General features: G+C 37.3%; 1 protein-coding gene across 6 annotated transcripts in view; it reads left to right on the top strand.

Annotated features, from left to right (window-relative positions):
• Positions 1–13,869, top strand: part of LOC109401292 (bifunctional methylenetetrahydrofolate dehydrogenase/cyclohydrolase, mitochondrial) — a 29,086-nt gene extending 15,217 nt beyond the window's left edge. For 2 of the 6 annotated variants that reach the window (XM_062842765.1, XM_062842763.1), the window contains 3 exons: positions 12,439–12,616; positions 12,779–13,397; positions 13,496–13,869. In XM_062842765.1, the coding sequence (XP_062698749.1) occupies positions 12,449–12,616; positions 12,779–13,397; positions 13,496–13,629 (921 nt within the window). In that variant the 5' untranslated portion in view covers positions 12,439–12,448 and the 3' untranslated portion in view covers positions 13,630–13,869. Of the gene's footprint in view, positions 1–980; positions 1,611–12,143; positions 12,324–12,438; positions 12,617–12,778; positions 13,398–13,495 lie in introns of those variants that run through there. The other 4 variants (XM_029856718.2, XM_062842766.1, XM_062842764.1 and 1 more) reach the window with 4 other exon arrangements.
• The last annotated feature ends 407 nt before the right edge of the window (positions 13,870–14,276 follow it).

Genomic DNA, 14,276 nt, shown 5'->3' with positions numbered 1-14,276 from the left:
AAATCTTTAAAACATCATTTCGTAAAAACACCGTTTCTCGAGAATGGCTTGTCGGATCTTCGTGAAATTTTTTTGGTAGTTGCACAACCCCTAAAGCTCCGTGGTCAACCTTTTGGTTTTTTGATATCGTGCATTTAGCCGAAATGAAGTTACAGCTGTATTCCTGTGTCCCGATTATTGCGGATACAGACAATCAACCTAAAGTTTGCATGTAAAGTAATGATTGCCCTAAATACACCGTATATTTGCATGCAATAAGGCTTCAGCATCGTGGTTACTTGGGTGGTGATATGTATATGTTAAAATTGTATGAAAAATAGCTGTTTTGTTCGGAATTCATTCGAAGAAATCATAAAATAATGAAAATGCTATAAACATTAAATTGAGAGCTAAATAAGTTTCAAATACATTAATTTAGGCTTGAACTAGCAGACTTGCCAATTGTTGCCAGGTGTTTTGAAATCTCGACCACTGTGCGGGGTCGTGAGGTATATAAAATTTAAAATTTGTAGCTCTTTTTTTCTGTGGAACTTTAAACCAAACTATCCATCAACTGTAAATCTTTGACCAACCTAACAACTTTGCTGAAAACATCAACTCTCGAAGTTATCAATACCTATCTCAGGGTGAGATAATAATTTTGTCAGTGTTTTGTCTATTTGACTCTGATTTTATAGTAATTATCGGTTTGAGTGGCATTTGATTACGATTCGAAATTTATACAAGATCGCAATACAATTACAATTTACACCATTTTTGGAATTTGCATAGAGCGTAGATTTTGGCCAAACATCATCATGAGAACTGCGGAAACTATAACATTTTAAAATTATTACAACTGACAATACTGAAACAAATGAGATTTTTCGAAGCATTGAATCTGTTTGTCTGTGATGTCCCTGTTTCGAAATCTCTTCAAAGCAAGATTAATTATACCAGACCAAACTGATCTCAACACCAAACTATATGTATAGAAGAGTGCTCAATCACCACAACAAGTTCCTGCCCTATCCGCCCAGCCCACGTGCACACGCCTCTCCATCCGATCGGATCTGATTAGTGTACATATACACTAAATATAGTGTGACCCGCGAGAAGGCCCTTCTGATGACGACAATGACCACTATGTCGAAAACAATAACAGCGGCGAGCGTCAGCAGCAGCATCCGAGTGCAGCATCACCAACATAGACAGCGATTCCACCAGCACCACCGCCGCCAGTCGCCTAGTGGGATGGTACTAGTTGGCGCAGCCGCACTGCAGTGCGAGGCTAAATGCAATGATCCTTCGAGCAAAGGATTCAGTAGTGAACGAGAAGCGAAACCGAACGGAAGTGCAAACAACAGCAGTGAAGAGAAACCTATTAAGGAGCTTAGTTTTAAAACAGACTGTGATAACAAAGGTTGGCGAAAGGGACTGTTGAGTGCTAGAAGAACACCCGAACAAAGATATACCTACAATTTTAAGAGCTTAGTAGGTAGTGGTTTGCTGAATAGACGAAGCAATATGGTGCACACGAAGAAAACTACCAACGGCAGTTTGGCCATCGATCAGAACGGAGCGGATATTTTACCCATCGATCGACGTTTTCATACCGACTCAAAGGACAGGTGAGCGATTTGTGAAGAGAATAGTGTGTCTTTTTGTGCTTTATGTTGGATTAAAAAAAAACTTTTTTTTCTCATGGCATCAAACGGTTTTTTTCAGTGTGTTTTTAAATGTAGATAATAGTTATTAAATAACAAAACAAGTTGCAAAATGACGATTTTTTCAGCACGAGTCGTAACTATTCAACGAGGCATGTCGATGGGTGCTGAAAAAACGAGTTTTGCAACGAGTTGCATACAATTTTTTTTTTGTCATTACGAAAAATGAGGTTTGAATGGGAATTTTCCTAGATTACATACTTCTGCAGATTGAAGTACGACTGAGTATCATAGTCAATCAACCACTTTTAACATGCAGTTAATCTTACTATTGATTGCAATCGAGAAAACGAATAACATTTGGGAAGATTGTCTAATTTGAAGCGCACGCAATTTAAACGATTGCGCGGAATCAACCTATTAACTACCATCCGCCTCCTACACCTTTCATTTGCTGCCGTAAATAGTAAGAAGGAGCCGCAAGGTATTTAATTAGAACTCAAAGCGGGAAATGCCAGAGGTCGTATTGCCCCACTTCAAGGTGCGTTTTGTCCCCAACAGTTATTCAGCACCCAAAAAGTAATACTTTTTTGATTGGGTAAAATTGATGTCACGCGGACCAAAAGTTGGAATCTCTTGGATAAATAAGTAAACTAACTTTCAATACGCAAGACACCCATCTTAGCACACTATTTCGACATTTTGGTAATTGGAATATCTAAATCCAATTAATATTTGATGTTGGAACTGGAATACACTTTAAAGTTCGATCCGGTTTTTTTACCCATATCAGGGTTAAATTTACTTCATTGAAAATTAGTAGTTTTCCGCCAAATTCAGCCTGACCTGACTCTTGCCCCACAATTCGAACTTTTGCCCCACTATGTGTAAAATATGATTTCCAAATCTTTTTTGAAAAAAATATACATGCTAAAGCATCTTCAAAATATACCTCAAAATAAAATAACGAATTCGATTTCATTACAATTCCATTCCATGCGGTTGAAGGACCATCGCATATTAAAATTTTTTGATCAAAAAACAACATTTTGTCATAACTCATAACTTTTTGGAAATATTGATCAATTTTCATAATTTTTGGAGTGAAAGACTCTTTTTCAAAAAGGAATCGAACAACCTTGACACCCGAAAGATATAATTTGAATTAAGCTCAAAAACATCAAAAGAAACTCATGCCCACTCGAAATTTTGCCCCACTTTAGAGTAAGGTGGGGCAAAAGTGCGACCCTAGTTGAAAATTCTATTTTTTTTGAAAAAAATCTAAGCAAATAAAAATAAATGAATACCGTGTGGTGATTCTACCATCCATGAGCTAAAATTTTGCTGAACAAAGTCACGTCAAATATCATTTTGATTTTGAGTTGCAACACCTTTTGTATGTCTGCGTCTTATTCGAACTCTTGCCCCACCACTGGGGCAAAACTTCGAATCTAGTGTTTGTGGGATTTCGCTAACCGTAGCACACTATTTTGACAGTTTGGTAATAGAAATAATTGAAACCAATTAATATTTGATGTTGTAACTGGAAAACACATTGAAGTTCGATCTGGGTTTTACCCAAATCAGGGTAAAATTTACTACACCGAAAATTAGTAGTTTTCCGCCCGATTCACATAAAACAACATTTTTTCAACTTTGATCGCATTTTCTCACAAATTCCACCATTTTTAGAGATAGTATGTACATTTTAGATAATTTTAGGTTTTTACCTGAAGTTGCCACATGACTCGAACTTTTGCCCCACAATTTGAACTTTTGCCCCACTATGTATAAAATATGATTTCCAAATCTTTTTTGCAAAAAGTTATACATGCTAAAGCATCTTCAAAATATACCTAGTTACGCCCCAAAATAAAAGACCGAGTTCGATTTCATTACAATTCCAATCCATGCGTTGGAAGGACAATCGCATATTACATTTTTTTTGATCAAAAATCAACATTTTGTCACAACTTTTCGAAACATTGATCAATTTTCATAATTTTTGGAGTGAAAGACTCCTTTTTAAAAAGGTTTCGAACAACCTTGACACCCGAACGAAATAATTTGAATTGCGCTCAAAAACTTCAAAAGAAACTCTTGCCCCACTCGAACTTTTGCCCCACTTTACTCTACTCTATTGTTCATTATACAACCCGAACCAGATGCATCATGAATCATATTGTAACTGGTTCAATTAGTGACGAAAAGAAGGCTGTTGTGACTTGTGATGCTGAAACGGCAAGTGTAAAACAGGTTTTGAAGTGTGGAAGTAATATGTAGTAATTCCCATAGGGACTTTGCAGTCTCCATTTTCAACCGAAATCAGCTTAAACTTTGGGAAAAGTTTGTCGTTTAAAGTTTTTAGTTGATAGCATGGATTAACAACCGTTTTTCCACGGCCTTATAAAAATAATCATAACAAATAATTTGTCAAACTCTTATTTTTTCTAATCAGAAGAAATCATGCTACTTCTGGTTTTGCTAAGGAATTTTCCTCCTAGAGTTTTTTCCAAGATTCATTCAGAAGCTCCTTCTGGAATTCCTTCAGGACTACCTTCAGAGATTGATGTAAGAGTTCTTTTTGAAAAAATCGGCAGTGGTTCCTTCGAGGGACCCCAGGAGTTCCTACTGCAATTACTCCAGCAGTTTCTTCTGGTGTTCCTCCAGGAATTAAATGTGGGAGTCCACAAGAAGTTTCTTCTTGTGACAAGTCCACAAGGAGTTGTCAAGAAGTTCTTTTGGATTTTCTTTTTTGAGAATTCCTCCAGCAGTTCCTTCTGGTAATTGTGCAAAAGTTTCTTCTGTGATTTTTCAATGAGTTTTTTCTGAGATTCCTCAAGGAGTTTCTTTTTATTCCTCCAGGAACCGCTTCGAGGATTCTCTCAGGAATTCCTTTACGATTACGTCCTGAAGTTCCTCCTGGGATTCCTCCAAAATTGTCCAAGATTGATCAAAAGATTTGGATTTATCCAAGAGTTGTTTCAAAGATTCATCCTTCTGGGAATTTCAATCGTGATTTTTTCCAGAATCCACTCATTTCTTATAGGATTTCTTTAAGAATCTTCTGAGACTTTTCATGGAGTTTCTTTTGAGATTCCTCCTTAGAAAATTACGAGATCTCTCTCAAGCAGTTCCTTCTGTAATTCACTGGAGACCTTCGGAATACAACATGATGGTTGTCATTTCGTGACAAAGTCTGATCACCCCACGTACATTTGCCGGGAACCCAGTTCATAAAGTTCCCTTAGACTACCCCCACCCCTCCCCCAAAATCCCCATCCATATGTCATGTTCAAATATAAAAGAGAATTTCAAGGAATGAACTCACCGGATATTCAGCTGGTTTCCATAATCTCCTTCTAGAATTCCTTCATGGATTTCTCCCATACTTTCTTCTGGGATTCCTTCAGGATTTTCTCCGGAGATAACACCAAAAGTTCTTTGTAGGAACCTTTCAGGAATTTCCCCTGGATTTATTCCAGTTCGCTTCCAGAAGCTCTCTCAGGGATTGCTTAAGAAGTTCCTTCCAGGCATTCGGAAATTCTAAGAATTCGTCCAGAAAAACTTCATGGGGATTCCTCCTAGAACTTATTCCGGAATATTTTTAAGAACTCCTTCCGAAATTACTTTGGGATTACATCCCGGCGTTCCTCCTCCATTCCCAAATCCTAGATAGACCCCTGGGAAAATATTAATTAAAACACTTATAAAATAAAATAAAATCTCGTCGAAGTTTTCCAGAGTCATTCCGGAATTTTCCCGGAATCTCGAGAAGCTCGTTGAAAACATCTCAGAAGGCATGTGAAGAATTAGCATTAAGTTAAACAAATATAAAGAAATTAAAAAAAATCTCAGAAGGCTCTTGAAGGAATCATAAAAGAAAGGAATGGATAGCGGAAAAGACTGCTGAAAAAATACCGGAAGAAATCACGGTTGAAATTACCAGAAAGAGGTATCTTTGTAGGAACTCTTGGATAAATCCCAGAAGCAACATCTGTCCAATATTGTAAAATCTTGGAGGAATCCAAAAAGAAGCTCCAGGAGGTATCCAAAAAGAAACATCTGAGGGAATCCTCGAAGGAGCTTCTGGAGGAATCGAAGAAACTCCTTGAGGAATCTCAGAAAGAACTTTTTGAAAAATCACAGAAGATAATCTTGAAGAATTGGCAGAAGCAACTGATGGAGGAATTCCTAAAAAAGGAAATCCTAAAAGTAACTTCTGGATGTAGCCAAGTAGAAACTTTTTGAGGATTCCCAGATTTAATTCTTGGAGGAACACTAGAAGTAACTGCTAGAATAATTCCAGTAGGAACTCCTGGGGGTTCCTGGGGGTTCCTCGAAGGAACCTTTTAGAGATCTTAGAATGATCTCTCAGAACAATCTCTGAAGGCACTCCTGGAGATAAAAGAGCTATTGAATGAATCTCAAAAAGCACTCTTGGAGAAATCTGAGAAGAAATGTTTGAAAATCAGGAGGAATTGAGAAGGAACTTTTGAAGGAATCCATGGAGGAGTATCACTCTGCATCAGGAGATTTCGCTGATATTTTACTTACTGATGTTCACCCAGTAGCCCATGGTTGTATGTATATAAAAATATATAAAAATAAACAAAAATAAATAAATAATAAATTAAAAACCTTCTATTTTGAAATGATGGAGACGCATGGTCATACGTATATGAGCACAAAACTTTTCATTCGACCCCCAATTGTAGAGGCGCTAGGTAAGATGAGGAGAAAAACGTTTGTTTACATCATCAATTCAATTTTTCGTCTTCAAAATTAACTAATACTTTGCCTTGATAGTTGCTATTTTCCATTGGTAATGGCTTGCATTATCATCATTCTTGATGATCAACAATCAGGAAGATCGCCCGCCGGAGGCACAGCAAGAGCTCCTCAAATTTATCACATAAAATGTTCGTAAGTTCCTACCGGATATAAGCGCATCTGAAAGAGAATTAAATTTTCTTTCCAAAAAGTGTTCGTTTGTTTCACTACGATGCGGAATTCGATATGAAAAAGTGAAAAAAAAATGAAAAAAAGTGCACTTTGCCTATGCTGCGCCATGGCAGATTTTGGCGGAATCACTCTTTTCATAGGGTTCTCATTCCTGCCACCAGAGAAAAGAGTGATCGTTAGCTTCCGTCAAATTCGTCTATTGTTATGCTAAAAAACGTTTTTTTTTGGGCCACCCTATTTTTAAAATAATCACCCTAATGGCACGATTTATTTATTTTTGGAAAATATCATTCCATCCGAATTTGAGCAATAACAGAAAACTTTTATTTTCGAGACTGTTATTTTTTTCATGGAATGGCTGTATAAGGAACTTTATATTAGCCTAGAGCAAAAAAATAGTATGGGATAAATTACTTTTTCAAAGAAAAATCGCCACAGGTTACCCCTTAACGCTTAACCCCTGAAAATAAGTCGATGGATGATTTCTGCTCGGATTTCTGTTGGAAATTTTACGAGGAACCAATCGAAGACCACAAAGCGGTCTTATGCATGTGAAAAAAGTTTTTGACTGAAAACCTAATAGCAAGGAAACGGTGTTTAACATGCAAGGAATAACAATCTATATAGGGAATCGCGCCACTTGGGCGGTGGCTTCTATTTTCGTCTGTTTTCCGCTATAACTCAGTCGTATTTGAACCAATTGACACAATTTTTGGAATGCGGTGAGATATGTATAGTGTCTACCCGTGTACAACATTTCAAGTCAACTGGTTCAAAATTGACTGAGTTATAGTGGAAAACAGACGAATATAGAAGCCACCGCCCAAGTGGCGCGATACCCTATATAAAAGTGAGTAAGTATCGAACTAATAACAAGCCGCACTTCACACTTAGCACCAAACACTACTTATGAACCACACTGATTAAATGTCATGATATTCTAACTCACCTCAGTGCTTTCTGGAATGCACTTGGTTTCCGTGCGCTGTACGTGTTCGGCAGGCTCTTTGGAAATCAAAATGATGTAGCACGATTTCCCGCACAGTTACCATTACTCCTCTCTTGCTAGCACCACCCATTGTTAATTATAAGGTCAACAAAACAAACATGATGAATTTGTAACTTGTTTTGTAACCATAATGATAACTTTTCACTTTCTTTTAACTTTTTTACACTCCAACAGCACCTCTTTCATTGTTATCACATATCACATCGCAATATGCCAACGTTAACGGTTCTAGCTTATGCGAGTATGTATGTACATTTGAACGAGTTTATTTTCACTTTTATGCGATTTAGTTTGTAGACCAATCCCGAGCAAAGTCTAATAACAAAATAATAGCAAATCGAAAACACGATTTGTAATCAGCAGCAAATTGATATCATATTTTGATATCAGATTGTCTTGATTGATTTCGATTTCAAATTTTGATATCGTTTTGCTGTCATTTAAAATAATTACAAATGTTTTTAAGTCATTTCAAAACTTCTAGGCGACCTTGTATAAGGCATCTAATGATATACCATCAGTGCAATTAACGTACTGCATTAAGGTTTCCATATTATTCGAAAAAAAAACTCTAAACTTTACGATTTTTCCATTTTTTCGCACTGATAGCAAAAATAGTAATCAATTTGCCATCACTGATAGCAGGAATTGTTTTCAACTTGCTCTCAAAGGAACATTTTTCTGCTCTCATTTTTGATGTTTTAACCGTTAAAACGACCAAAACGACATCAAACTGAGTAATCATAATTTGCAATATCACAACATCAAAATTAGTTTTCGATTTGCTGTCAGACTTTGCTCGGGATGCGAGTTAAACTGACATAATTAGAAAAGCACCGGGCGAAGTCGTATAATCATCGCAGTACGCAATTATGCGAATTCAATTGGGGTTTAAAATTAAGAAAAATGTATTGATTTTTTGATTTTATTCGAAAGAGCACCATGATTTTTTTCAGATTTTTAGAACTTTGTTTTGGTACCTTAAATCGCTTTCGAAGAGATTTTTCGAAATCACCTTTTGACAGCTGGACAACTGCTTGACAGCTCCGCCCAGTACAAAATGCGACGAGGGGTGATTTGACAAATCGCTCCCATACAAATTTTAAACTGATTTTTAAATAAGTTGCGGGGCACCAAAATTCATGAAAATTTGGATTTCGGCTCAGTTTTGCATGCAGATTCTGAATATGGAAAGATCTCAACAGCGCTAAAGAAGCCAATTGACACTTTGCGAGTTCACTTGAACGCTTTTGCGAATAAGCAAAGTTCGTCGCAACAAAACATCGGAATATCGTCTACTACGATGTAGTCATACATTATAAAAGTTAATTTGCACTCTTATATGATTTTACCAGACACGGTGTGTTGTGTAGAACAACTTTATAATAAAAAAATAAGTAAGTCTGAAATTTTGCCCAGTGATACTTTGGGCCATTCCCTTCAATTTGCTGGGTCGGTTGAAAACATCCATCGGGGGGTCTAGAACAAAAATTTTTTTTGAAGGTTTTTCATGCAAAAACAGTTAAAAGCGCATATTGTAAATTATTGCATCTCCTACAAATATTCACAACTTTTTTGTCTTTGAGGATAGAACCATAAAATTTTCAGGCGTTTCGAAGTAGTATGCATAGATGACTGTGTGAAGATTTCATTAAAATATGTTGAATGGTTTCCAAATAATAGCAAAACTATCAAACGCATTCTAAAATACTAAGCTTAGTAGCAAAAGTCCAACAAAATATCTATATTTTTTATATAATAATACATGAACAAATTTTAATTCTAAGGACCTTGAGTCATTATTATGGCGGTATGTACTGTGAAAACTTGTTTTTTAAATAATAAACAATAACATAGTCAAATACATGAAAGGAAAACGCACACATTGCCATTATGTAGCTTTTGACTAAAGTATTAATTATTTATCTCAAGAACGCGGTTTAGCGTATACATGTTCATTTTTTCCATTTTTTTTAAATGATTAAGGTCTTATCTAAGTATCAAATTGCAAGCGAAAGGCTTTAGGAGAGCGTGGCGCAATAATTTGGATTACAAAAAACTGTTTGTTATTTTTTCGAAAGATATAGATTTATGTTGAAAATATTCTACTAGTCAACGACGCCCTAACAATGATCAATCACTCTTCCTCATGTTTGGAGGAAACCACAGAAAATATTTTTGAGACATCATATGCAAATCGATAAGACTATTTAAACCATTGTTATAAAATTGTTTTTCCTTGGCTTTATGCTGAACAGCCTAATTTTCATGCCTAATGTAGAAACATTTTCAATAAGTACTCCGTTCTTTTAACTCTTCTTTCAGAACTTATTATCAGTTATTTGTTAATAAATGGTGGCATAAGTAATAAGCATCATATTGCTATTGAATTTAAAGACAAACCTAAGTTTGGGTCCAATAGCTATGTCAAATATCGTGGAGTAATCCGGAAACTATGTTTAGTACCGTAAGGTTGCCCTTGATCGAATATTGCCCAACTAAATTCTGTTTTGATTTCTCGTTATTGTGTCCTGTCTTGGTTTAATGTGGACTCATACCCACAACTTCAATGTTATTATGAGGTCTTTAACAGAGTTAACTTGTTTTTATTCATCGACTAAGGTGAAATACTATTTAATTTTGAGCTTGTAAACATTAATTCTAAAATAATTTAGCTTCTATACTTTTTCTTCGAAACAGAGATGTTTCCCAATCCTCGAGTGCTTTTCTTGGCTTACCAAATAACATTCAAATATTTTCTTTAGAGAAGGCCGACATGCTCAGCAATCATGATAATTGTGTTTATTATAGGATTCGTAATAGAGACATACTTGTACTTGTGAACATGTATACGCAAAACCACGTTCTTGAAATAAATAATTAATACTTTAGTAAAAAAAACTACATAATGACAGTGTGTGTTTTCCTTTCATGTATTTGACTATGTATCTGTTCATCATTTGAAAAACAAGTATGTACCGCCATCATAATGACTCAAGGTGTTTAGAATAAAATATGTTTCATGTATTATTGTATAAAAAATATAGATATTTTGTTGATCGTTTGCTACTAAGCTTAGTATTTTAGAATGCGTTTGATAGTTTTGCTATTACTTGAAAACCATTCAACATATTTCAATGAAATTTTCACACAGTTATCTACGCAAACTACTTCGGAACGCCTAAAAATTGTATGGTTCTATTTTCAAAGACAAAAAAGTTGTGACTATTTGTAGGAGATGCAATAATTTACAATATGCGCTTTTAACTGTTTTTGCATGAAAAACCTTCAAAAAAAATTTTTGTTCTAGACCCCCCGATGGATGTTTTCAACCGACCCAGCAAATTGAAGGGAATGGCCCAAAGCATCAATGGGCAAAATTTCAGACTTACTTATTTTTTTGTTTTAAAGTTGCTCTTTAAACACACCGTGCCAGATACATCGCAGTAAGTTCAAAAACTAACATCATATACGATGAAAGTTGTCCATCAGCCGTACATATATGCGATAGTGACTTAAAATAGTACTTTATACGATGTACAGCGTGCATCCTTATGCGATTCCTGGTTGTCTGGGGTATCATACCAAGACAAGGTATTGGTCGGTTATCTAGGTATTGAAAATAACTTATTTTGGTATTTTGTAGATATTGATAAAATACCTCAACGAGTTATTGGTTTGGTGTTGAGGACTGCTTGAGGTATTATTGAATTATGGAAAAATCGCTATTTGTATTGAAAAAAACGTCGATTATTCGTTAGGTATTACCATACCTGATGTCATTATTCACGAGTTATGTACAGAATGCACACCAGTTATTATTTTAGGTATTTTACCTCTTATGCAGGGCTACTTCATACCTCATTCAGGTTGTAGGTATTCGGATTTCCATACCTGAGTTAGGTATTCTTCTGCTATTTTCTCCTGCTCGGGATGTGTATGAGCGTTATAAAGTTTAACAAGTTTCGAAACCAACTTTTTTTAAGTGCAAACAATTGATCAATTTTACCCCGCATTACGGTACAGTCATTGCACAATTATGGGTCACTCTGTCACAATTATTAGTCAGACAGTTCACCATGCAATTCAAATGGAATTGACCCATAATTGTAAGTGATCCATGATTGTGCTATGACTGTACGTAAAATTGCAGATTTAATAATGCACACTTATTTATATGCAGTCCCATTCCATTTGCAAGTATGTATGAAATTATTAGCGCAGTTAGGGAACGTCCATAAATTACGTCACGCTTTTAGGGGGGAGGGGGGTTCAGTAAAGTGTGACAACCCATAAAAAAATTTCAGAGGTCTCATACAAAAAGTGTGACATAGGGGGAAGGGGGGGGTTCGAAATGAGCAATTTTTGCGTGACGAAATTTATGGATGCTCCCTTAGTTAGTACACACATAAGACACGTTCGAATTTGATTCGATTACAATCTCAAGTACCCACCACCATGATGTGGATGTCTTGATGGCAGATGGAGATAATAGGCAAAGTCAGGCGTGAATTGCATCATTTTTCGCTCTCGTTCTGTAATGTTTTTATATTTAGGCTTACTTGTTGCCATACGCAAGTAGCTACTAGAATAGATCTAGTATGAGCTGAACTCCACTCACGTGCACGTCCGTGTCGGTTGGTCCGTCGCTTTCTTCAATTGGATAGAAGTATGGATAGTATCTAGCAGGTTCTTCGCTGCGAGTACTTTAATTTGATTGAATTAATAATATTTTTTGAAGAATATTATTTTGACTGCCTTGTAGTCTCATTCGAAGTCTGACTGAGTACTGATTTGGGTGATTTTATCGCATTTCAGTGTGAACGAGATGGCCAAGTTGATCGATGGAAAGCAAATCGCCGCGGATATCCGCGTGGAACTGCGGGACCAGATCAAGGAATGGATGGAGCAAGGTGGCAACCGAGCGCCACACCTCACTGCCATACTGATTGGGGAGGATCCCGCCAGTAACACCTACGTGTCGAACAAGATGAAGGTATGTAGACATTTTCTAAAGCTGTAATCTATCATTCTATGAGTCAGCGCGTTGTCTATTAGATACTTTTTTCAATTAATGGGTACCCTAATGAGTACCTAATCTATTTCATTTTTCATTGTACGAAAACTATTGGTAACATTCATAATCGAACACTTCTAGGCTGCAGCCGACGTCGGCATCACTAGCAAAACGGAACGCTATGGAGCGGACATTACCGAGGAGCAGTTGTTGAAGCGTATCGAAGAGCTCAACGACGACGACTCGGTGGACGGCATTCTGGTGCAGCTACCGGTCCCTGGACACATCAACGAACGGAAGGTCTGCAACTCGGTGTCCTGCGACAAGGATGTGGATGGTTTCAACGAACGAAACATCGGTCGGCTGTGTCTGGATATGAACACGTTGATCCCCTGTACCCCGCTGGGCGTTCAGGAACTTATCAAACGAACTGAAATCGAAACGTTCGGCAAGAATGCTGTGGTCGTTGGCCGGTCCAAGAACGTTGGCATGCCGATCGCCATGCTGTTGCATGCCGACGGTCGCAACGACACCTGCGCCATGGATGCCACCGTGACCATGTGCCACCGGTTCACGCCCCCGGAGGAACTGGCCCGATTCTGCCGAACGGCAGACATTATCGTCACGGCCACGGGAGTGCCCGGCCTCATCAAGGCCGACATGATCAAAGAGGGAGCGGCGATAATTGACGTAGGAATCACCCGGGTGACGGATCCCGTGACCGGCAAAAACAAACTGGTGGGAGACGTGGACTTTGAAGGTAAGAAAAGCAATAACCTTTTTGCTCAGTTCGTAGAAACTATGCCAAATGCAGGTACTAAAAGACCCTTTTATTTTTGTCATTCTCCGTTTTCGCAGAGGTTCGCAAAGTGGCAGGCCACATTACGCCAGTACCGGGCGGGGTCGGACCAATGACGGTTGCCATGTTGATGAAGAATACGTTTATTGCGGCGAAGAATTTGGCACGCAAGAAAGCCGAGAAGGAAAAGTAAGATGCTGATAGCAAGGACAATAAGTGAGGTTAGAATTAGGAGGGTTCAAAAGAGGACGAGAATCTTATATTTATGTTTATAAGGCAGTATTTCAGGGAGTTTTCACTCATGTTCTGTTTACATAATCAAACTACTATATTTAGATATAGAAAAGTGACTAACTTAGTTAGACTAAGAAGCATTTATTTATGTACGAAAGAACCTTTATCGATTGAACAATATAGCATAAAATAACGCAAACTGATTTTTTTTCTTCGGTGCTATCAAACGACAATGATGACGACATTCTTTGCGGACATTTTTACGGACTGTATTTAACACGCATTATATTTTCGAGTTTTGGTATTCCGGTATATTAGCATAAGCGTAACTAGGTCATAGCTGTAGGGGGGGGGGGGGGGGCGGTCCAAGGTCATGTCGATATTGATTATTTATACTAAAAAGATACTTTTCGCTTGAATTGTGTGATTTGTTTTCCGAAATGGATTATTGTGGAGGGGACCACCGATCTTCGGCAAGGGTTCATTCACAAATATCATTACGCCAAAATTGACCTATTTCAAGACACACCCACCCCTTCGTAACACTGTTTGTATGGTAAGGAACATTTTTTTTTGTTCGGACTGTAACACCAGTCCTGTTCAACG

This window comes from Aedes albopictus, chromosome 3 (genome assembly GCF_035046485.1).
Source record: "Aedes albopictus strain Foshan chromosome 3, AalbF5, whole genome shotgun sequence".
Classification (NCBI taxonomy): domain Eukaryota; kingdom Metazoa; phylum Arthropoda; class Insecta; order Diptera; family Culicidae; genus Aedes; species Aedes albopictus.
The sequence above is the reverse complement of the archived record's forward strand: the minus strand, read 5'-3'. Positions and strand labels throughout refer to the sequence as shown.